General features: G+C 36.1%; 3 protein-coding genes across 7 annotated transcripts; all 3 read left to right on the forward strand.

Annotated features, from left to right (window-relative positions):
• The first annotated feature begins 840 nt into the window (after positions 1-840).
• On the forward strand, positions 841-5335 carry LOC134826211 (uncharacterized). 5 transcript variants are annotated; one of them, XM_063838503.1, is made up of 4 exons: positions 848-1036; positions 1318-2077; positions 4229-4348; positions 4455-4977. In XM_063838503.1, exons 1-4 carry the CDS (start codon positions 866-868, stop codon positions 4910-4912), a joined length of 1509 nt encoding a protein of 502 aa, XP_063694573.1. In that variant the 5' UTR covers positions 848-865; the 3' UTR covers positions 4913-4977. The 5 variants fall into 5 exon arrangements, 4 of the variants coding, with proteins under 4 accessions (XP_063694576.1, XP_063694573.1, XP_063694575.1 ...); XR_010161672.1 differs by lacking the exons at positions 848-1036; positions 1318-2077 and adding exons at positions 3122-3310; positions 3589-3762 and having other exon boundaries at positions 3921-4348; positions 4455-4927; XM_063838506.1 differs by lacking the exons at positions 4229-4348; positions 4455-4977 and adding an exon at positions 2188-2915 and having other exon boundaries at positions 841-1036.
• A 92-nt stretch (positions 5336-5427) lies between these two features.
• Positions 5428-7459, forward strand: LOC134826214 (uncharacterized). The gene is made up of 3 exons (XM_063838508.1): positions 5428-5610; positions 5891-6650; positions 6756-7459. The coding sequence occupies exons 1-3, from the start codon at positions 5440-5442 to the stop codon at positions 7214-7216; spliced, it is 1392 nt and encodes a 463-aa protein (XP_063694578.1). The 5' UTR covers positions 5428-5439; the 3' UTR covers positions 7217-7459.
• A 3200-nt stretch (positions 7460-10659) lies between these two features.
• Positions 10660-13916, forward strand: LOC134826213 (uncharacterized). Its single transcript, XM_063838507.1, has 4 exons — positions 10660-11239; positions 11434-11627; positions 11845-11953; positions 13087-13916. Exons 1-4 carry the CDS (start codon positions 10862-10864, stop codon positions 13807-13809), a joined length of 1404 nt encoding a protein of 467 aa, XP_063694577.1. The 5' UTR covers positions 10660-10861; the 3' UTR covers positions 13810-13916.
• Positions 13917-17200: the final 3284 nt, after the last annotated feature.

The raw sequence follows: 17200 nt of genomic DNA on the forward strand, positions 1-17200 counted from the left end.
CTATTTGTATTGTATTTGTATACCACATTATGAGATGATATTCATACCAATTTTACTATAATTTTTAATTGATTAAGTTTATCGTCCAGACATTTAAGTCCATATTGGAAATTTCTTGTTTTTTAATCTAAGGATTCTATTTTTATCTATCCATCAAGTATTTAGTATTTATGTGTAAAAGGATGTAGCATGCATATTATATGATGTTTTCTATTTTCTAGAAAGAGTATTAATCCTTAACACTTATCATGTCATGACATTTTATTGCTTTGATGTAATTTAATAATAGTACATTACTTAATACTTATCAACAATTCTTATATTTACAGGGAATATGAATTTGAAATAGTTATTAAATTCTCTTAACATAACCATGTTCATTATTCAGGAATTTTTAAATTGAATTAACATATTCTATAATTTACATTATATATTTTCAAACTTGTTAATCGTTTTTATCAGGGTATAAATAGTTTTAAGTATTGATAAATTTACAATTTTTAACTTTTTAAATATCTTAATTTCAATTTATACAATAAATAAACGACTAACATTATGTTTCCCATTGTTCACATAGAATGTTTTTAAACAATTTGAAACCAATATTTTGCTTATTCTTGCTTTCAACTCTTGTTTTCCGCCTGTCTTCTAATTCTAATTCTCGGCATGCCATAACAAAATGTCCATGATATTGACTATCATCTTTCTCCAAGAGTAACTAAAATGCACGTGCTTAACCTGCTATGCAAAGGAGTAGGCACAATGCAGCCCCACTTTATTTTCTCACAATATGTTTGCTAATTGTTAGTATAGGATTATGTTACAACATCAAAATAATTTATTTTTAAGTTAGGGTTCAAAAGCAATGGCTCCAAGGATCAGGGTACCAGCTAACTTTGGAAAAGAGCACATAAATTCTGAAGCACATGGGAATCTGTTACTGAAACTGAAAGATGGACAAGGGATCAAAACTAACTCTATGATAATGTCATTAAATAGCCCTGTTATAGACAACCTTACTACCAACTTGTTTCAGGTACATTTAGTTAGTAAGTTTATCAGGATACTGATGGGAGATGAACCGTATTTTCTTGACATTGTGTCAGTCATCAGTAACTATGACTTTTTTGTCTGGAACTGATTGGTTGATAGCTATCATAATATGTCCTGCAGAATATGGTTTACCTCCCACCAGTAACTATACGTATTTTAGTTGGGGGTTTGACTTTAATTAATTCAAAGTCTCAGCATCAGCTGTGTTCAACATGCCATTTAAATTTTACATTCAGATTCAAATTCAACTTCCTCACTCTTCAGTCGTCCCTGGAGATGGACGACTTCACAAAGGAAGCAGTAGAGTGTTTTGTAGAATCTATGTACACTGGTGAAGTGGACCTACTGAAGAAACTGATATTCGAAGATGTGAACAAGATGGCACATGTGTTCGACGTGTCCTGGTTGGCCAAGAGGTGTCTGAAGTTTTACAAAACTGTTGTTTTGAACTTTAGGAGTAATTCGTATGAGGAGATCTTGTTTGCTTGTGAAGTCGCCAGTCGGGCTCACTGTAATCTGAAACAAAGCAATTATGTCAGTTCTTTTGTGAAGAACATGGTCTCCAGAAATATTGGTAGAACTTTATTTTTACAAAGGTACATGGCAGGCTTTGCTGAGCTTTCCAAACGTCAGATTGACATGTCAGTTGCAATTGCAGGAAATTTTTCTAAATCAGTTATGATGCCTTTTATTTCCCACGTCATCAACAACTTAGATTGCAAAAAGCTAGATGAAAACTCACTTTACCTCCTCGAGCAACTTGATGTTCAGAAACTTCGACAAGATTTTCCTATGTACTTCAATGATGCAGCTAATTTATTAGCTGAAGTTGCTGAGATATCAGAATCTAGTGAAGTCAATGACTTAGTTAAAAAGTTTCTTGAAACTAAGAGTGATATTGCAGCCAGTAGTTCTAAAGATGATGATACTGAAGATAGTGAGACTACAGAGGAATGTGATATTGATGATAGTGATTGTGAGGAGGTAGCAAATGTTGCTATTCAAACAGAAGATGTTAAATATGGTAACTACACTGATATTATTGTTTATTTTCTGCTATGTTCTTACATTATTCTTTATAAACACTTACATGGTGCTTGTGTCTGTTGCATCTATATATTACTTTACTTTCAGATTGGATAGATCCGGAACTGCGAAAATGGTTCACAGGTGTGTTACTGAACGAATCAGTACAGTTCATTACAGCAGATAACGTAGTATCAGGTTCTTTTCGTATTCGTTATACTCTAGGTGAGGGGAGGGCTGATCAAAAACGATTCGACATGAGATGTGAGAATGTAGACACAAATCGATGGAGTTATACTATTGATGACTGTACTGTAAACGAATGGGATAACCAGTTCTTACATGAAGTGCCACATGGTAAACTGAAACACTGGATTATAACCAAATCTTCTTCACACCTAAAAGTAGTGTGTAACAAAGTGACAGTTCTCCATTTCAACTTCTCAACTGACTGTGATACAAATAAAAGGGACGGTGAAGGGTTTTGGTCGCGAAAAGCAAATTCAGCTGAAATTTATTGCCAGTTTAACAACTCGATATTATTGAGAACTTTAGATAGTTGACCGGTTTTATAATTTCTCAAAATTATATTAATTTTTCATCCCCTTCTTAAATTTATGATGAATTCTGATGACAGATAATATAAAATAAACATTGACAGTTGAGCATCATTGACAAATTTGTCAGTTTAGTTAACATTTTCATGTAAAAACCCTATTAAATATCTTAATTTCAATAAATAAACGACTAATATTATGTTTCCCATTGTTCACATACAATGTTTTTAAATGATTTGATACCAATATTTTGCTTATTCTTGCTTTCAACTCTTGTTTTTCGCCTGTCTTAATTATAATTCTCGGCATGCCATAACAAAATGTTCATGATATTGACTATCATCTTTCTCCAAGAGTACCTAAAATACACACTAATCCTGCTATGTAAGGGTGTAGGCACAATGCAGCCCACTTTATTTTTTCACAATATGTTTGCTAATTATTAGTATAGGATTATGTTACAACATCAAAATAATTTATTTTAAAGTTAGGGTTCAAAAGCAATGGCTCCAAGGATCAGGGTACCAGCTAACTTTGGAAAAGAGCACATAAATTCTGAAGCACATGGGAATCTGTTACTGAAACTGAAAGATGGACAAGGGATCAAAACTAACTCTATGATAATGTCATTAAATAGCCCTGTTATAGACAACCTTACTACCAACTTATTTCAGGTACATTTAGTTGGTAAGTTTATCAGGATACCGATGGGAGATTAACCGTATTTTCTTGACATTGTGTTAGTCATCAGTAACTATGACTTTTTTGTCTGGAACTGATTGGTTGATAGCTATCATGATATGTCCTGCAGAATATGGTTCACCTTCCTCCAGTAACCAGACGTATTTTAGTTGGGAGTTTGACTTTAATTAATTCAAAGTCTCAGTATCAGCTGTGTTCAACATGCCAGTAAAAGTTTACATTCATCAAATTCAACTTCCTCACTCTTCAGTCGTCCCTAGAGATGGATGACTTTGCCAAGGAAGCAGTAGAGTGTTTTGTAGAATCTATGTACACTGGTGAAGTGGAACTACTAAAGAAACTGATATTCGAAGATGTGAACAAGATGGCACATGTATTCGACGTGTCCTGGTTGGCCAAAAGGTGTCTGAAGTTTTACAAAACTGTTGTTTTGAACTTTGGGAGTAATTCGTATGAGGAGATCTTGTTTGCTTGTGAAGTCGCCAGCAGGGCTCACTATAATCTGAAACAAAGCAATTATGTCAGTTCTTTTGTGAAGAACATGGTCTCCAGAGATATTGGTACAACTTTATTTTTACAAAGGTACATGGCAGACTTTGCTGAGCTTTCCAAACGTCAGATTGACATTTCAGTTGCAGTTGCAGGAAATGTTACTAAATCAGTCATGATGCCTTTCATTTCCCACGTCACCATCAATTTAAAGTGCAAAAAGCTAGATGAAAACTCACTTTACCTCCTTGAACAACTTGATGTTCAAAAACTTGGACAGGATTTTCCCAAGTACTTTAAAGACACAGCCAATTTATTGGCTGAAGTTGCTGAGACATCAGAATCAAGAGAAGTCAATGAGGTTGTTAAAAAGTTTGCTGAAACTAAGAGTGATATTGCAGCCAGTAGTTCTAAAGATGATGATACAGAAGATAATGAGACTACAGAGGAGTGTGATATTGATGAAAGTGATTGTGAGGAGGTAGCAAATGTTGCTATTCAAACAGAGGAAGTTGAATATGGTAAATACACTGATATTATTGTTTATTTTCTGCTCTATTCTTACATTCTTCTTTATAATCTCTAACATGGTGTGTCTGTTGTATCTATTTATTACTTTACTTTCAGATTGGATAAAGCCGAAACTGAACGTATGGCACTCAGGAGTGTTACTGAACGAATCAGTACAGTTCATTACAGCAGATAACAAAATATCAGGTTCTTTTAATATTCGTTATACTCTACATGGTGAGGGGAGGACTGATAAAAAACAGTTAGGTATGAGATGTGAGAATGTAGACACAAGCCAATGGAGTATTTTTATTGAGAGCGGTACTGTACACGACTGGAATAAGCGATTCTTACATGAAGTGCCTCATGATAATCTGAAACACTGGATTATAACCAAATCTTCTTCACACCTAAAAGTAGTGTGTAACAAAGTGACAGTTCTCCATTTCAACTTCTCAACTGATTGTGATTCAGATAAAAGGGATGGTGAAAGGTTTTGGTCGCGAAAAGCAAATGAAGCTGAATTTTATTGCCATTTGAACAACTCGATATTATTGAGAACTTTAGATAGTTGACCAGTTTTATAATTTCACAGAATTATATTAATTTTTCATCGCCTTCTTAAATATATGATGAATCCTGATGACCGATAATATAAAATAAACATGGACAGTTGACCATCATAGACAAATTTGTCAGTTTAGTTAACATTTTCATGTAAAAACCCTATTAAATATCTTAATTTCAATTTATACAATAAATAAACGACTAATATTATGTTTCCTATTGTTCACATACAATGTTTTTTAATGATTTGAAACCAATATTTTGCTTATTCTTGCTTTCACCTCTTTTTTTTCGCCTGTGTTTTAACTCTAATTCTCGACATGCCAAAACAAAATGTCCATGATATTGACTAGATCATCTTTCTCCAAGAGTTACTCAATTGCACACTAAACCTGCACTGCTATGTAAGTATGTAAGGGAGTAGGCACAATGCAGCCCACTTTATCTTCACAATATGTTTGCTAATTGTTAGTAATAGTATAGGATTATGTTACAACATCAAAATAATTTACTTTAAAGTTAGGGTTCAAAAGCAATGGCTCCGAGGATCAAGGTACCAGCTAACTTTGGAAAAGAGCACATAAATTCTGAAGCACATGGGAATCTGTTACTGAAACTGAAAAATGGACAAGGGATCAAAACTAACTCTATGATAATGTCCTTAAATAGCCCTGTTATAGACAACCTTACTACCAACTTGTTTCAGGTACATTTAGTTAGTAAGTTTATCAGGATACTGATGGGAGATGAACCGTATTTTATTGAAATTGTGTCAGTCATCAGTAACTATGACTTTTTTGTCTGGAACTGATTGGTTGATAGCTATCATAATATTATATCCTGCAGAATATGGTTCACCTCCCACCAGTAACTAGACGTATTTTAGTTGGGGGTTTGACTTAAATTAATTCAAAGTCTCAGCATCAGCTGTGTTCAACATGCCATTTAAATTTCCATTCATCAAATCCAACTTCCTCACTCTTCAGTCGTCCCTGGAGATGGATGACTTCACAAAGGAAGCAGTAGAGTGTTTTGTAGAGTCTATGTACACTGGTGAAGTGGACCTACTAAAGAAACTGATATTCGAAGATGTGAACAAGATGGCACATGTATTCGACGTGTCCTGGTTGGCCAAAAGGTGTCTGAAGTTTTACAAAACTGTTGTTTTGAACTTTGGGAGTAATTCGTATGAGGAGATCTTGTTTGCTTGTGAAGTCGCCAGCAGGGCTCACTATAATCTGAAACAAAGCAATTATGTCAGTTCTTTTGTGAAGAACATGGTCTCCAGAGATATTGGTACAACTTTATTTTTACAAAGGTACATGGCAGACTTTGCTGAGCTTTCCAAACGTCAGATTGACATGTCAGTTGCAGTTGCAGGAAATGTTACTAAATCAGTCATGATTCCTTTTATTTCCCACGTCATCAACAACTTAAAGTGCAAAAAGCTAGATGAAAACTCACTTTACCTCCTCGAGCAACTTGATGTTCAGAAACTTCGACAGGATTTTCCTATGTACTTCAATGATGCAGCTAATTTATTAGCTGAAGTCGCTGAGATATCAGAATCTAGTGAAGTCAATGAGTTAGTTAAAAAGTTTGCTGAAACTAAGAGTGATATTACAGCCAGTAGTTCTAAAGATGATGAAACTGAAGAGTATGATACTACAGAGGAATGTGATATTGAAGATAGTGATTGTGAGGAGGTAGCAAGTGTTGCTATTCAAACAGAGGAAGTTAAATATGGTAACTACCCAATATTATTGTTTATTTTCTGCTATATTCTTACATCCTTCTTAATACACTCTTACATGGTGTTTCTGTTGCTTATCTTAATTATTTTACTTTCAGATTGGATAGAGCCGGAACTGTATGAATGGTACTCAGGAGTGTTACTAAATGAATCAGTACAGTTCATTACAACAGATAACAAATCAGTTCGTTTTTATATTTGTTATACTCTACATGGTGAGGGGAGGACTGATCAAAAACAGTTACGTATAAGGTGTGAGAACGTAGAAATAAGCCAATGGAGTTTTATTATTCATGATTGTACTTTAGGTATATGGGGTGTACGATTCTTACATGAAGTGCCACATGATAAACTAAAACACTGGATTATAACCAAATCTTCTTCACATCTAAAAGTAGTGTGTAACAAAGTGACAGTTCTCCATTTCAACTTCTCAACTGATTGTGATTCAGATAAAAGGAATGGTCAAATGATATGGTCGCGAAAAGCAAATTCAGCTCAATTTTATGGCCAGGCCCAGGTTAACAACTCGATATTATTGAGAACTATAGATAATTGACCGGTTTTATAATTTCACAGAATTATGTTAATTTTTCATCGCCTTCTTAAATTTATGATGAATCCTGATGGGTGATGACTAATAGTATGAAATAAACATGGACAGTTGAGCATCATTGACAAATTTGTCAATTTTAAACGTTATAAATTCTAAATTTCAATGTAATCAATAAATGAATAACTACACCTATTTCTTCACCTGAGATAAATACCAATATATCAATATTTTGCTTTTTCTTGCTTTTAGCTTGTGTTTTGCATCCCTCCCAGCTATATAACTCATATGCTTCTCTTATTATGAGAGTAGACTCCGGACAGCCCTTACCAAAGTTTCTCAGTATGTGTTGTAAGCTGAATATTTGTCTCATGTGGCATTAGAAAACACATATCACCATTTATCACAGTTATTCCAGTTCTCTCCATCTATTGTCTGAAAATGATTATTAACTTGGATACTTGCCCAGTGATTAGACTTGTTCAACAACGCGCATTTCTGAACATACAATATTTTGGAAAGTTTGAGAATTGAGGTAATTAAATGAGGTAACTAAATGTGTCAGCTCCTAAGAATGCTAAAAAAGAGGTTTGATAGAAATTACTAGGGCATAAATCTATTCGACTATGGCGTCTTTTATCACTATTTCACTGCATTAATTAGCACGGATAATGCGTTACGTGAGCAGGTTTTGACAACTAAAGATTTAAGCAACCTAAAGTTTTTTTTACCACCCTTACGGTTATGTTGTTTTATAACTGACTTCATTAAGTCTGATTTGATTTTATCGATCCACAAACGTAACGTTATCACCTCAGCAGGAATCTGGAATATGGCAGTTAAGTTGTGCTTCAAAACTGACTTTACCCGGTTTCTGAAAGAAGAGAATAAGATAAACCACACAGTTAAAGTGGTAACGAAAAGTGAAGTGATAGAATGCAGTGGGGCAGTGTTATGTCAACATAGCGGTATACTACAGCAACTAGTTGCTAAGGACAACGAACTCTTCCTAGACAACTACACTCACGTACAGGACTGTCTCCTAGTTCTTCACGGAGCTGAGGTTGTTCTTAACATGGACAATATCCTGGATCTTATGAAGTTTAGTGTACAGTTTGATATCAGCGAGATCTACTTGCAGTGCCTGGATTGGATTGAGAAGAATTTCAGTTCGGATAATGTCCTGGAGATATTTAAAATCTGTAACAGTGTGTCCAAATTTGCAAAGCTGTGTGGAACAGAGTTACCCAATGATGTATTTGTTCATGTTACTACTTATTTAAAGATGCTTCATCCTACTGCTGTAATGGAACTTACAAAAATGAGTGTGAAACCACTCAAACTGATTTCTTGAGATTTTTCTTTGGAACAAAAGGCCTCGTGTACTGCTTCGAAGACTCACTTTGTGACATAGTTTTGGAAAGCAATATTACAACTGTTCTTCCAGTACTTTGCAACAATTTCGATGAACTTAAGAAGTTAACTAAACAAAATTTTCGCAATCTCATCACGAAAATTGATTCCACCCATGTTGCTGACCTAGTGCCCAAAGAATATGTTGCTTTTAAGGAAAGGCTTCTGAAACTGCTCATGGAAGATCGATCCCCTTTCAGTTTCGGTGATTCTCATTATATTTTTGAAGGTGTTATTTGTCTGACTGATACTATCCTTAAAGACAAGCTTTGGAAAAATATGGACGAAAACCAGATTATAGAAGCACAGAGGCTGTTCAACACACCTTCAAAACATTTCCTCTATTCGGAAATCATGATAGCTTGGGTTTCTCTGAAAAAACCATCACAGGACGTTGTGACCGAACTAACTCAGACATTAAAACTTTACAAGCTTGGTGCTGACTACATCTCCATGTTGAATGACAAGTATAAAGCCCTTGGGTATACTGAATTCATACCAGCTTCGTTACTTACTGCTTGGAAACGCCCAAATCATTACATTTCAGATACTGTGTATATGGTGGCTATGGTAATGGATTTGTCATGCGGTTTACAATTTCTTGCAGAGGTGCTTGTAATCCAAGTTCACATTATCAAGTCTGGTTTAATCAACCAAGTGGAAGAGAACAGCTTGACTGGGGTTGGTACAGTACCGTTCCTCCTACTACTCTATCTGATGATTTTCTGAGATGTCCCCATGAGACCATACAAAGCGAAGTGAAGAAAGAGAAGCTTGTGTTTTATGGAGCAACTAAAGATGATGTTCATCTTCAGTTCCACACAGACGGGACTGATGCTATTGCTAAGTGGCAAACTGGAGGACGTGTAATAAGGGCAGGATGCATTCAATTTGATGCAACTTCAGATTGAAAGATTTGCATTAGATCGATTGAAACCGAATCATCATTCAACTTTTGTCAGAGATTTCCCTAACCACCAGAAAATATTAGTTGTAATGTCTTTATCTGAGTACAACTCTGTCTTCATCTGCAATGCTAAATGTGATGCGTTATATCACAAACAACGATTTAACTAATGATATATTATGATACTAGGAATAAATGATTATTATCTCACACCATCATATATTGTTAATCTCCTCTTATGAACGTGAAAGCTTGGGGACTTTGTTTGAGATTGTTCCAGCAGCAAAGGTCTTTTCCTTGTTTCTAACATAACTGATGTTCGAGCATTAAAATTTGAGAGTGATCTTTTTCATCGTGATTTTATTGTTCCTATTTTTTATTCGTAAATTGTTTGACTTTCTGTTTATAATCAAGAAACATATTTCCAATTTATCTTAATGACAGTTGTTTGTGTGATTTAAGAATCTCATTTTCGCCATTTTTAGCTTTTTCAAATATGCATGCTTTAATTCTTCCACTTGAATTTAATTATTTTAAATTTGTATTTTTGCTTTGGTATAAACAATAACAGCTAATAGATCTTCTCTGATTCATGTCTGTACAGGTATTTATTCTTTGTCTTCGCCATGTTTAACCTTCCTAAAAGAAGCACATTGCACAAGTCACCGTCAAAGTATCTATAAAAGTATTGACCAAAGGATAGATACCTGCATTTTATGACACAAAATTGTTATTTTAAGATTTTAAGATTTTTAGCAATGTTAATGTTCAACTTGATAATTCCACCTTTTATCTGTTCTATTCTTTTATAATGTAGCATGACCCCGCATGACCAGTGTGTTGTTTTTTTTTCAGATTCTCAATTTCAGGTCTAACCAACGATCATTAAAATGACTGACCAATAACACGAGAATTTCTAATAATTGTTAATAAAGATACTGAAAGTTTTCGTTCGAGTCTTTTTTTTCTATCATCAATTTCAATCAAAAAGTAGTTTCCACATTCAGAGTATTTGCCTCCTGTTCCGTCCTAGTTTCGTGGGCTAGCAGTGTTATACGCTTTATATACACTATATAGTATACAGTTGTCAAACCAATCAAATTAATAGATCACTCTCCCATGTAGGTATGAATGGTAGCATTGAGCACGCTACTGTTCAATATGTTAACAAGCCCTACAAAAGGAAGAGATCAGCTCCAGCAGAGCCAGACATCATCGAAATATCTCCTCCTCTCAAATCTGCAACTCTTAAGATCGTTGACAAATCTTGTAATACCCTAAAAAAACTTGAAAACTCAGAAAATCTGGACAGATTGTCCCCGTTCTCCAAGATGTTGATAAATCCAGATGACAAGAAAGACCCTGAGGTGATATCCTTAGACCCTGGATCACCCATTCCTCAATCTCCAATATCAATTGCAAGTAACATTCTATCAGAATCTTTCATTTTCCCAGAGAATGCTGACCAAGCAGGTCTCTCTTCTCCACTCAGCATTTCGCCACATACCAATGGCATCAGTATCTACGCAGAGGCAAATGCTCGCAGTAAAGTTTGTAAGCCGGTGCTACTGATAAAGAGAGAGCGGTTGGGTGAGGAGGTTGCCGCACAGTTGGTTGAGAGATACAGCTATCTCTACCCTTCACCTGACTCAGACGATGGTAGATCGTCTGACGAGAAAACTGAAATAAAACTCAAAGAATTTGTCCAGGTTTGTTGAGACGTCACAAATCATATTATATCATGGACCTTCACATATTACGTGTAAAGTGTTGATGTGTGCTGTACATCTTGTAACATGATATGCGTCTTTCAAATTCTTAATATTTTCTACGTCTTCCGCGATGTGAAGGGAATCCCAGTAAAAGCTATAGCTCATTATGACGGTTTCATTCTGTTTTGCAGGACTACATGATACAGAAGAAGTACAAGGACTCCGGAGCCGTCAAGGCGAAGATGAAGAAAACACCCACTTTAGCTGAGCTGAAGGTGACCAAACATAAGAAGAGGGTGTTAGAACAGAGAAACATGGCCTTAATACGTCCTTCCGAGGAAACAACTGCAGACGGACTGCGAACCCTTCAGCTTCCGTCACACAGGTCTGAATTGTATTTCCACGTGATCTAATTTATGTCACGTGATCTAATTTATGTATTTATGTCTAGCTTTTGCATACATTTCTTTCGTGATTATATACCATATTTCTGTGTCTTAGTTTTGCAAGTCATTTCCGCTGCAGTGCTGTCTGCGACTTACGACTTTCAAACAAATTATGTCTGATTAAATTGAAATGTCACTAACGCAAATTATCCTCAGTCAGGTGGAAGCTACGATAATCTCTGAAAGTGAAGAGGGATCTGTGGCTGATGCCTCCGATTCTGAAGAAGAAGCGGAGGAGCAGGACGAAGAGAAAGAAGATATCGAGGTTTCATTTATTACCTTTACTTTAAGTATCATATCAGTTTGGAATGTATCACCGCTTACGCTATAATATCTCACTAGCAAAATGTAATCATATTTTGATCTCAGTTTCTTTCTTCCATACCCCGCATTACACTGCCAGTACTGCTTCTTGAGCAAATGTGCCTAAATAGGAAGCACAATAACATACCCCCGTGTTAAGTGTGCATGTGTAAACGGTCTAATCGGTGTCTGAGATGTAAGGGTTTCAATGACACAAAGTAAGAAAGTAATACCCACTAAGTAAATGAGACGGCAAGTTATCGCTATGCTATTCTTAAATCATTTATGTACCAAGTAGTCTGGATTTACCCTAATGAGTGTTCCGCATACCGAAATTGGCTTAGAAGCCCTAGGATGTCAGGACGACATTTTATGTTCACCTTTCCATTTATCTTCCCTAATAATGTTTAGATTCTGCTCAATATATTTATGTTGTGTTGCAGAATATGTGCTATGCTATTAGAAAGTTCTTTCCTGTTGCACTTTGGGTACAGTTTTTCTGATAAGTGCTTGCCAAATTCTTTAAGAGTTTAAGCTGTTATAATTCATCGAAATTGCGTAACTTGACTCTAGAGAGTCGTTATTTATACAATCTCATATAATACGTTTTTCCCTACGGCGCTTGAGAGTTTTCCCATTTCCCTGCTTCTTATGTTCTTATTTTGAGTCGTTACGGAAATTGTACAAATTTTATCGTTTAAGAGCCCCAGAAAACGAGTTTGGCAAGGGAAATAAATTAGATACTTTGTTTTGAGGATCAGTCCATGTTAATCGAGTTGTGCTCTGAACGATTTTTCGAGATTTTACCGTACTTATTCATGGTAAATAACGGGTTAAACCGCGTGTTCATTTTAGAATCATTATTAAAACCGCTGGGTGTATGGGATTTTTTAGGAGAACTTCAATGTCGGATGCAGAAGTTAATGTTATAGAGATTCACACACTATGATTATTGAGAAATTTTAAACAATTTTTAGTGCTGCTTACTTACCTTTTTCTGAAACATCAAACATCTAGTCTCTTGATAGATCTTTAAAACAGTGCAGTCTATTTTTGTATTTTAAACCCTAGTTTTAACCTCTTCTTGTTTTCTAGGTGATAGAAGAGCGGCCCACAACAACAGAATCAGCCACTATAGAATCACTGCAGCAAGCCTACGAACAAGTTCACAAGAAGCGATCCCTCTACCCTTCACATTCCCAGTACCGGGCTCAGCAAGGAACCAACACACCGTATACCTTCGGTACTAATCGTAACAGTGGGCCGTGCAGGACGCTAGATCTGCGGGAACCGCCCCCTACTATGTTGCTCCACAAGTCTCATTACAATGGTCTTTACAATTACATTTCCAAAGAACACGACTACTGTTTGTACTATCATCGGCCCAAGAATGTAAAGTGGGAAGTTTCTCGTACTATCCCAAATTTCAAGGACCCAACACCAGCGCCTGCACCGTTAACCCCAGCCAACACTTTGTTGCTGAATGCATTGCCGCGACCCAACTATGTGATGTCAGAACCCTGGTTGTTTGTGCCGAGTGTCGAGGACGCGCGGCATGAGGCTGAGGTATATCAACAAGCGCTTGGTTTTGAAACTGTTATGAGGCACATGTTGAAAAGTGTGGACTCCCCTCAGGCTTCTTTAGTCGAGTGTGCTAAGTGTAGCATTGACTTTTCAAGTGAATGGTTCACATTCATGTCGAAACGGTTGTGCAAGGAATGTTACAAGAGGGAGGTTAAGTCCAGGAACTCGATAATTTATTTAACTAATATATCACATATCGCAAGAAAAGCGCACGACAGAGTAGGTCAGAGTTGAGCATTTATGCAACTTTTTTCTGGTGTTTCGTTATTCCTGGAACGACTCTATAAAATTGTAATGATGGTGGTCATCCCAAGAATTGGTTCACATTTTGAGTTCTTTACGAATATGCTGGTTTTCTTCCTGTGTTTAAACCCTGCTGTTAAATAGTATATTTTCATACTCTACTAAATTTCACATTATTTGGATTTTGTTCTCATGTTGTGCTTAGGAGGGCAACAATGTTTATTTCTTTACGTTTTTGTAAGAGATTTACCGAGAGGTATAGTTGATGACGTAATCAGCGAAGGGTTTATGAGTTTGTAAATGACTGCAATAGCAGCTCCTACCTTAGTTCCCAACAAATTTTGCACAAAAACTTGTGCTCAATAAATTTGGGCAAGAGATTTAGACTTGTGTGTTTGCCATTAATATAATTTACCTTTAGTTTAATTTATTTGCCATTACTTTAAGGGCAAAAAATTGGGGGAGAGGGCCGCTCAAATTATTTGTCGCTAAAAGTTTTGGGAATTAAGGTATAATATCGCACCGTGGAAAGTGATCAAAAAGTTTGATATATCTGTTCAACTTATCATGATGGCCGTTTTATACTCAGCAACAACGTATTCGTATTTTTCGTTACTCTTAAGCCCTTATTTTTTTCTACGGCTTTAAAAATGAATCAATACCTATATTTGAGGATGTATGTGAACTTGCATGCCGGAAAATTATTGCAGTTCAAATGTTTATTCCTAATCATTTAATCGAACAGATGCAACAAACTCATTAATAACTAAGCGATGTTTATCGGTTTAACTAAGTGATTACGTTGTAACTTATATGTAAATAGTTCGCTTGACCTACCTATGTGACCTATGTTGAGTTTCGTCAAGACTTGACGGGGCCATCACATCTTCTGACCACCCCATAGCGAAGTAGAGTCTCGCTCGTTGCGCCAGCACAGCAGAGAGTTCGTATTTGGAGGAGTATATCCCCTGATCGGCGGCTTATCAGGGAGAGACAACATGAACTTTGTGAGCTTATCTTTGAAGTGCTCTAGATCTTGAATGACATTCAGATGGTAGGGGATTGCATTCCACAATTTAGGTCCCTGAACTGCAAATGAGTGTTGCTTGGTGAGACCTTTGACATAGTATTCTGCCTACCATTTATTATGTAAGACAACTCATATTTGTAAAACATCTGCTAGGCAAACAACATAATAATAATAATAAATTTAAGTTTAATAACACCGCTTTTAAGATAAAACTTATACTCAGCAGTGTTTAATCTTTAGGGATATTTTCTTTTCTGGGATGTTTAGAAACATTCCAGAAAAGTACTTGAATAAGATAAGGACAGGTTACGTATGCTTGAAAATATATCGCTAAATCTAATGACAGAAAATACTGATACTCCATGATATGAAGAAAAAAAAAACGAACACCAATATTGACCAAAATAAATTATCGATAAAGTTTTTCAAGTTCATGTAGGGACAGTTTAAACAGAATAGAGCTTTAAATGATTCCAGTGATTGCGCCGATGAAATGGTATCAGGCAGACGATTGTAGATCTTTGGAGCCACCACAGAGAAGTTACGATCACCAAACTTAGAGTTAAAAGATGGTACAATTAGTTTCAATGTGTAACCATGATGTGAGTACCTAAACATGTCCTGCAGATAAGTTGGTGCCAATCCTAGCGATACCTTGTGAGATAGCAGTAAGATTTTGAAAACAATTCTTATCTTTACATCAAGCCAGTGAAGATTTAACAAGTCATCATCATGATGGTCATGTTTATATTTACCAGTAACAGCTTTTGCATAAAAGCTTCTATACAAGCTACGACTAGACTCTTACTCTGTTTGGGATTTACATATAATTGTATATACCAAATGTCTCTAGTACATTTAAAATACAGAATTTGAAACTGTCTAGATATGAAGAGGTTTAATTTTTGGTCCAACCCAGACATATCGAAACCTAATTATTTAATTTGTATACTGTTAATTTAAATTTAATGTATCTAATTATTTTTAGAGATCATTTCGCTTTTTGCTGAGTCGTGTTATGGCAACGTTTCCCGATTTGGAAAAGCACGTGTCATAAAGGAAGGGTCTTCATACGTTTACCGCGTAAGGCGCGAACGTATTCTACTAAATGAAATCGCATACATTTAAACGCGCAGCGCGCTAGCGTACCTTTAAGCTTTGATAAAACTGGCGGGCCTGTCCACCATAGAGGCTCTTACGGGCAAACAAAACGTGTTTTCTGCACTATGAGTCTGGAGACCTAGCCATTAATTGGACACAATAGTATGATTGATGATGTGTAAGGATCAAAAATATGTTCAAAAATATAAATAGGACCTTACTGTCACGTGCTATTGTATACCAATGCGCGTTCTAAACTTTGACAGTCTATAACTCTAAAGGCTGATAGAGTATTTATATTTTGTCGGCAATATAAGATCACATCGTTTTCTATTTGGTGTAAAAATATGAGCTAAAACAGACGTAATCTCGCTGAGTTATGGCTGTTTGAACTTTTTGATGAACGCGCGGGTGCCCATTGATAACAGCTAAATGCTTTTGCGCGTTGTGCGCGCCGAAAATTTGGTAAAACGCTTGTGGAGTGACAATATCAAACTTTGATAAAGTATATGAAGTGGGTACTTCTCGGAAAGGAAAAATGTAGGCAAAGACCATAGGACTATTTTTGAGTTAATTTAATACCACTGTAGAAAATTATTTTAAATTTAAGCAAAAAAGAGCACATTTTAAAAACCTTTTTGGATTTTTACCGTACCGGGGAAATCCTTGTATCACGTAATAATTTAGCTTTTATACTTACCTAGGAACCCCAGGCTATCATGTTCATAGAAGTATATTTATAAAAATACGTATGACGTAGATTCGGCGGAATGACTTAACGGGTGATACTCGTAAAACATCTGTTCCATATATTGGACGAGTCCAACTCGGCGCGCATCCTGGTAGGTTGTAAACCTACAACGGAATGACAGGCTGAGCACCGCCTAACAAAGCTTTACTGTTTTTATGCAAATTTTACCGATGTGCCAATTACAAAATTAAAACAACCGGCATGTGCTGGACGTCGGCCTTAGTAGATGGGCCGTTATGCCTATCAAATTGGATGTGCTTTCTGTGGATATTTGGAGGACTTCGCCGCTTCGACGCGCCGCGCAAACTATAATAATTTTTGCTTCGCATCGTCGATCGTTGCTTTGCTTCGCAAAGCAACGATCTCGATGGGTTACCTGGGGACATCAGTGCTCAGGCTATTATGTTCATAAACATAGAGATTCGGCGGAATGACAGGCTGAGCGCGGCCCAGTAATCGATGGGTTGACACCGTCAATCAATGTGGATATATATATACAA

Source organism: Bolinopsis microptera, chromosome 2 (assembly GCF_026151205.1).
Source record: "Bolinopsis microptera isolate Bmic1 chromosome 2, MBARI_Bmic_1.0, whole genome shotgun sequence".
In the NCBI taxonomy this organism is placed as follows: Eukaryota; Metazoa; Ctenophora; class Tentaculata; order Lobata; family Bolinopsidae; genus Bolinopsis; species Bolinopsis microptera.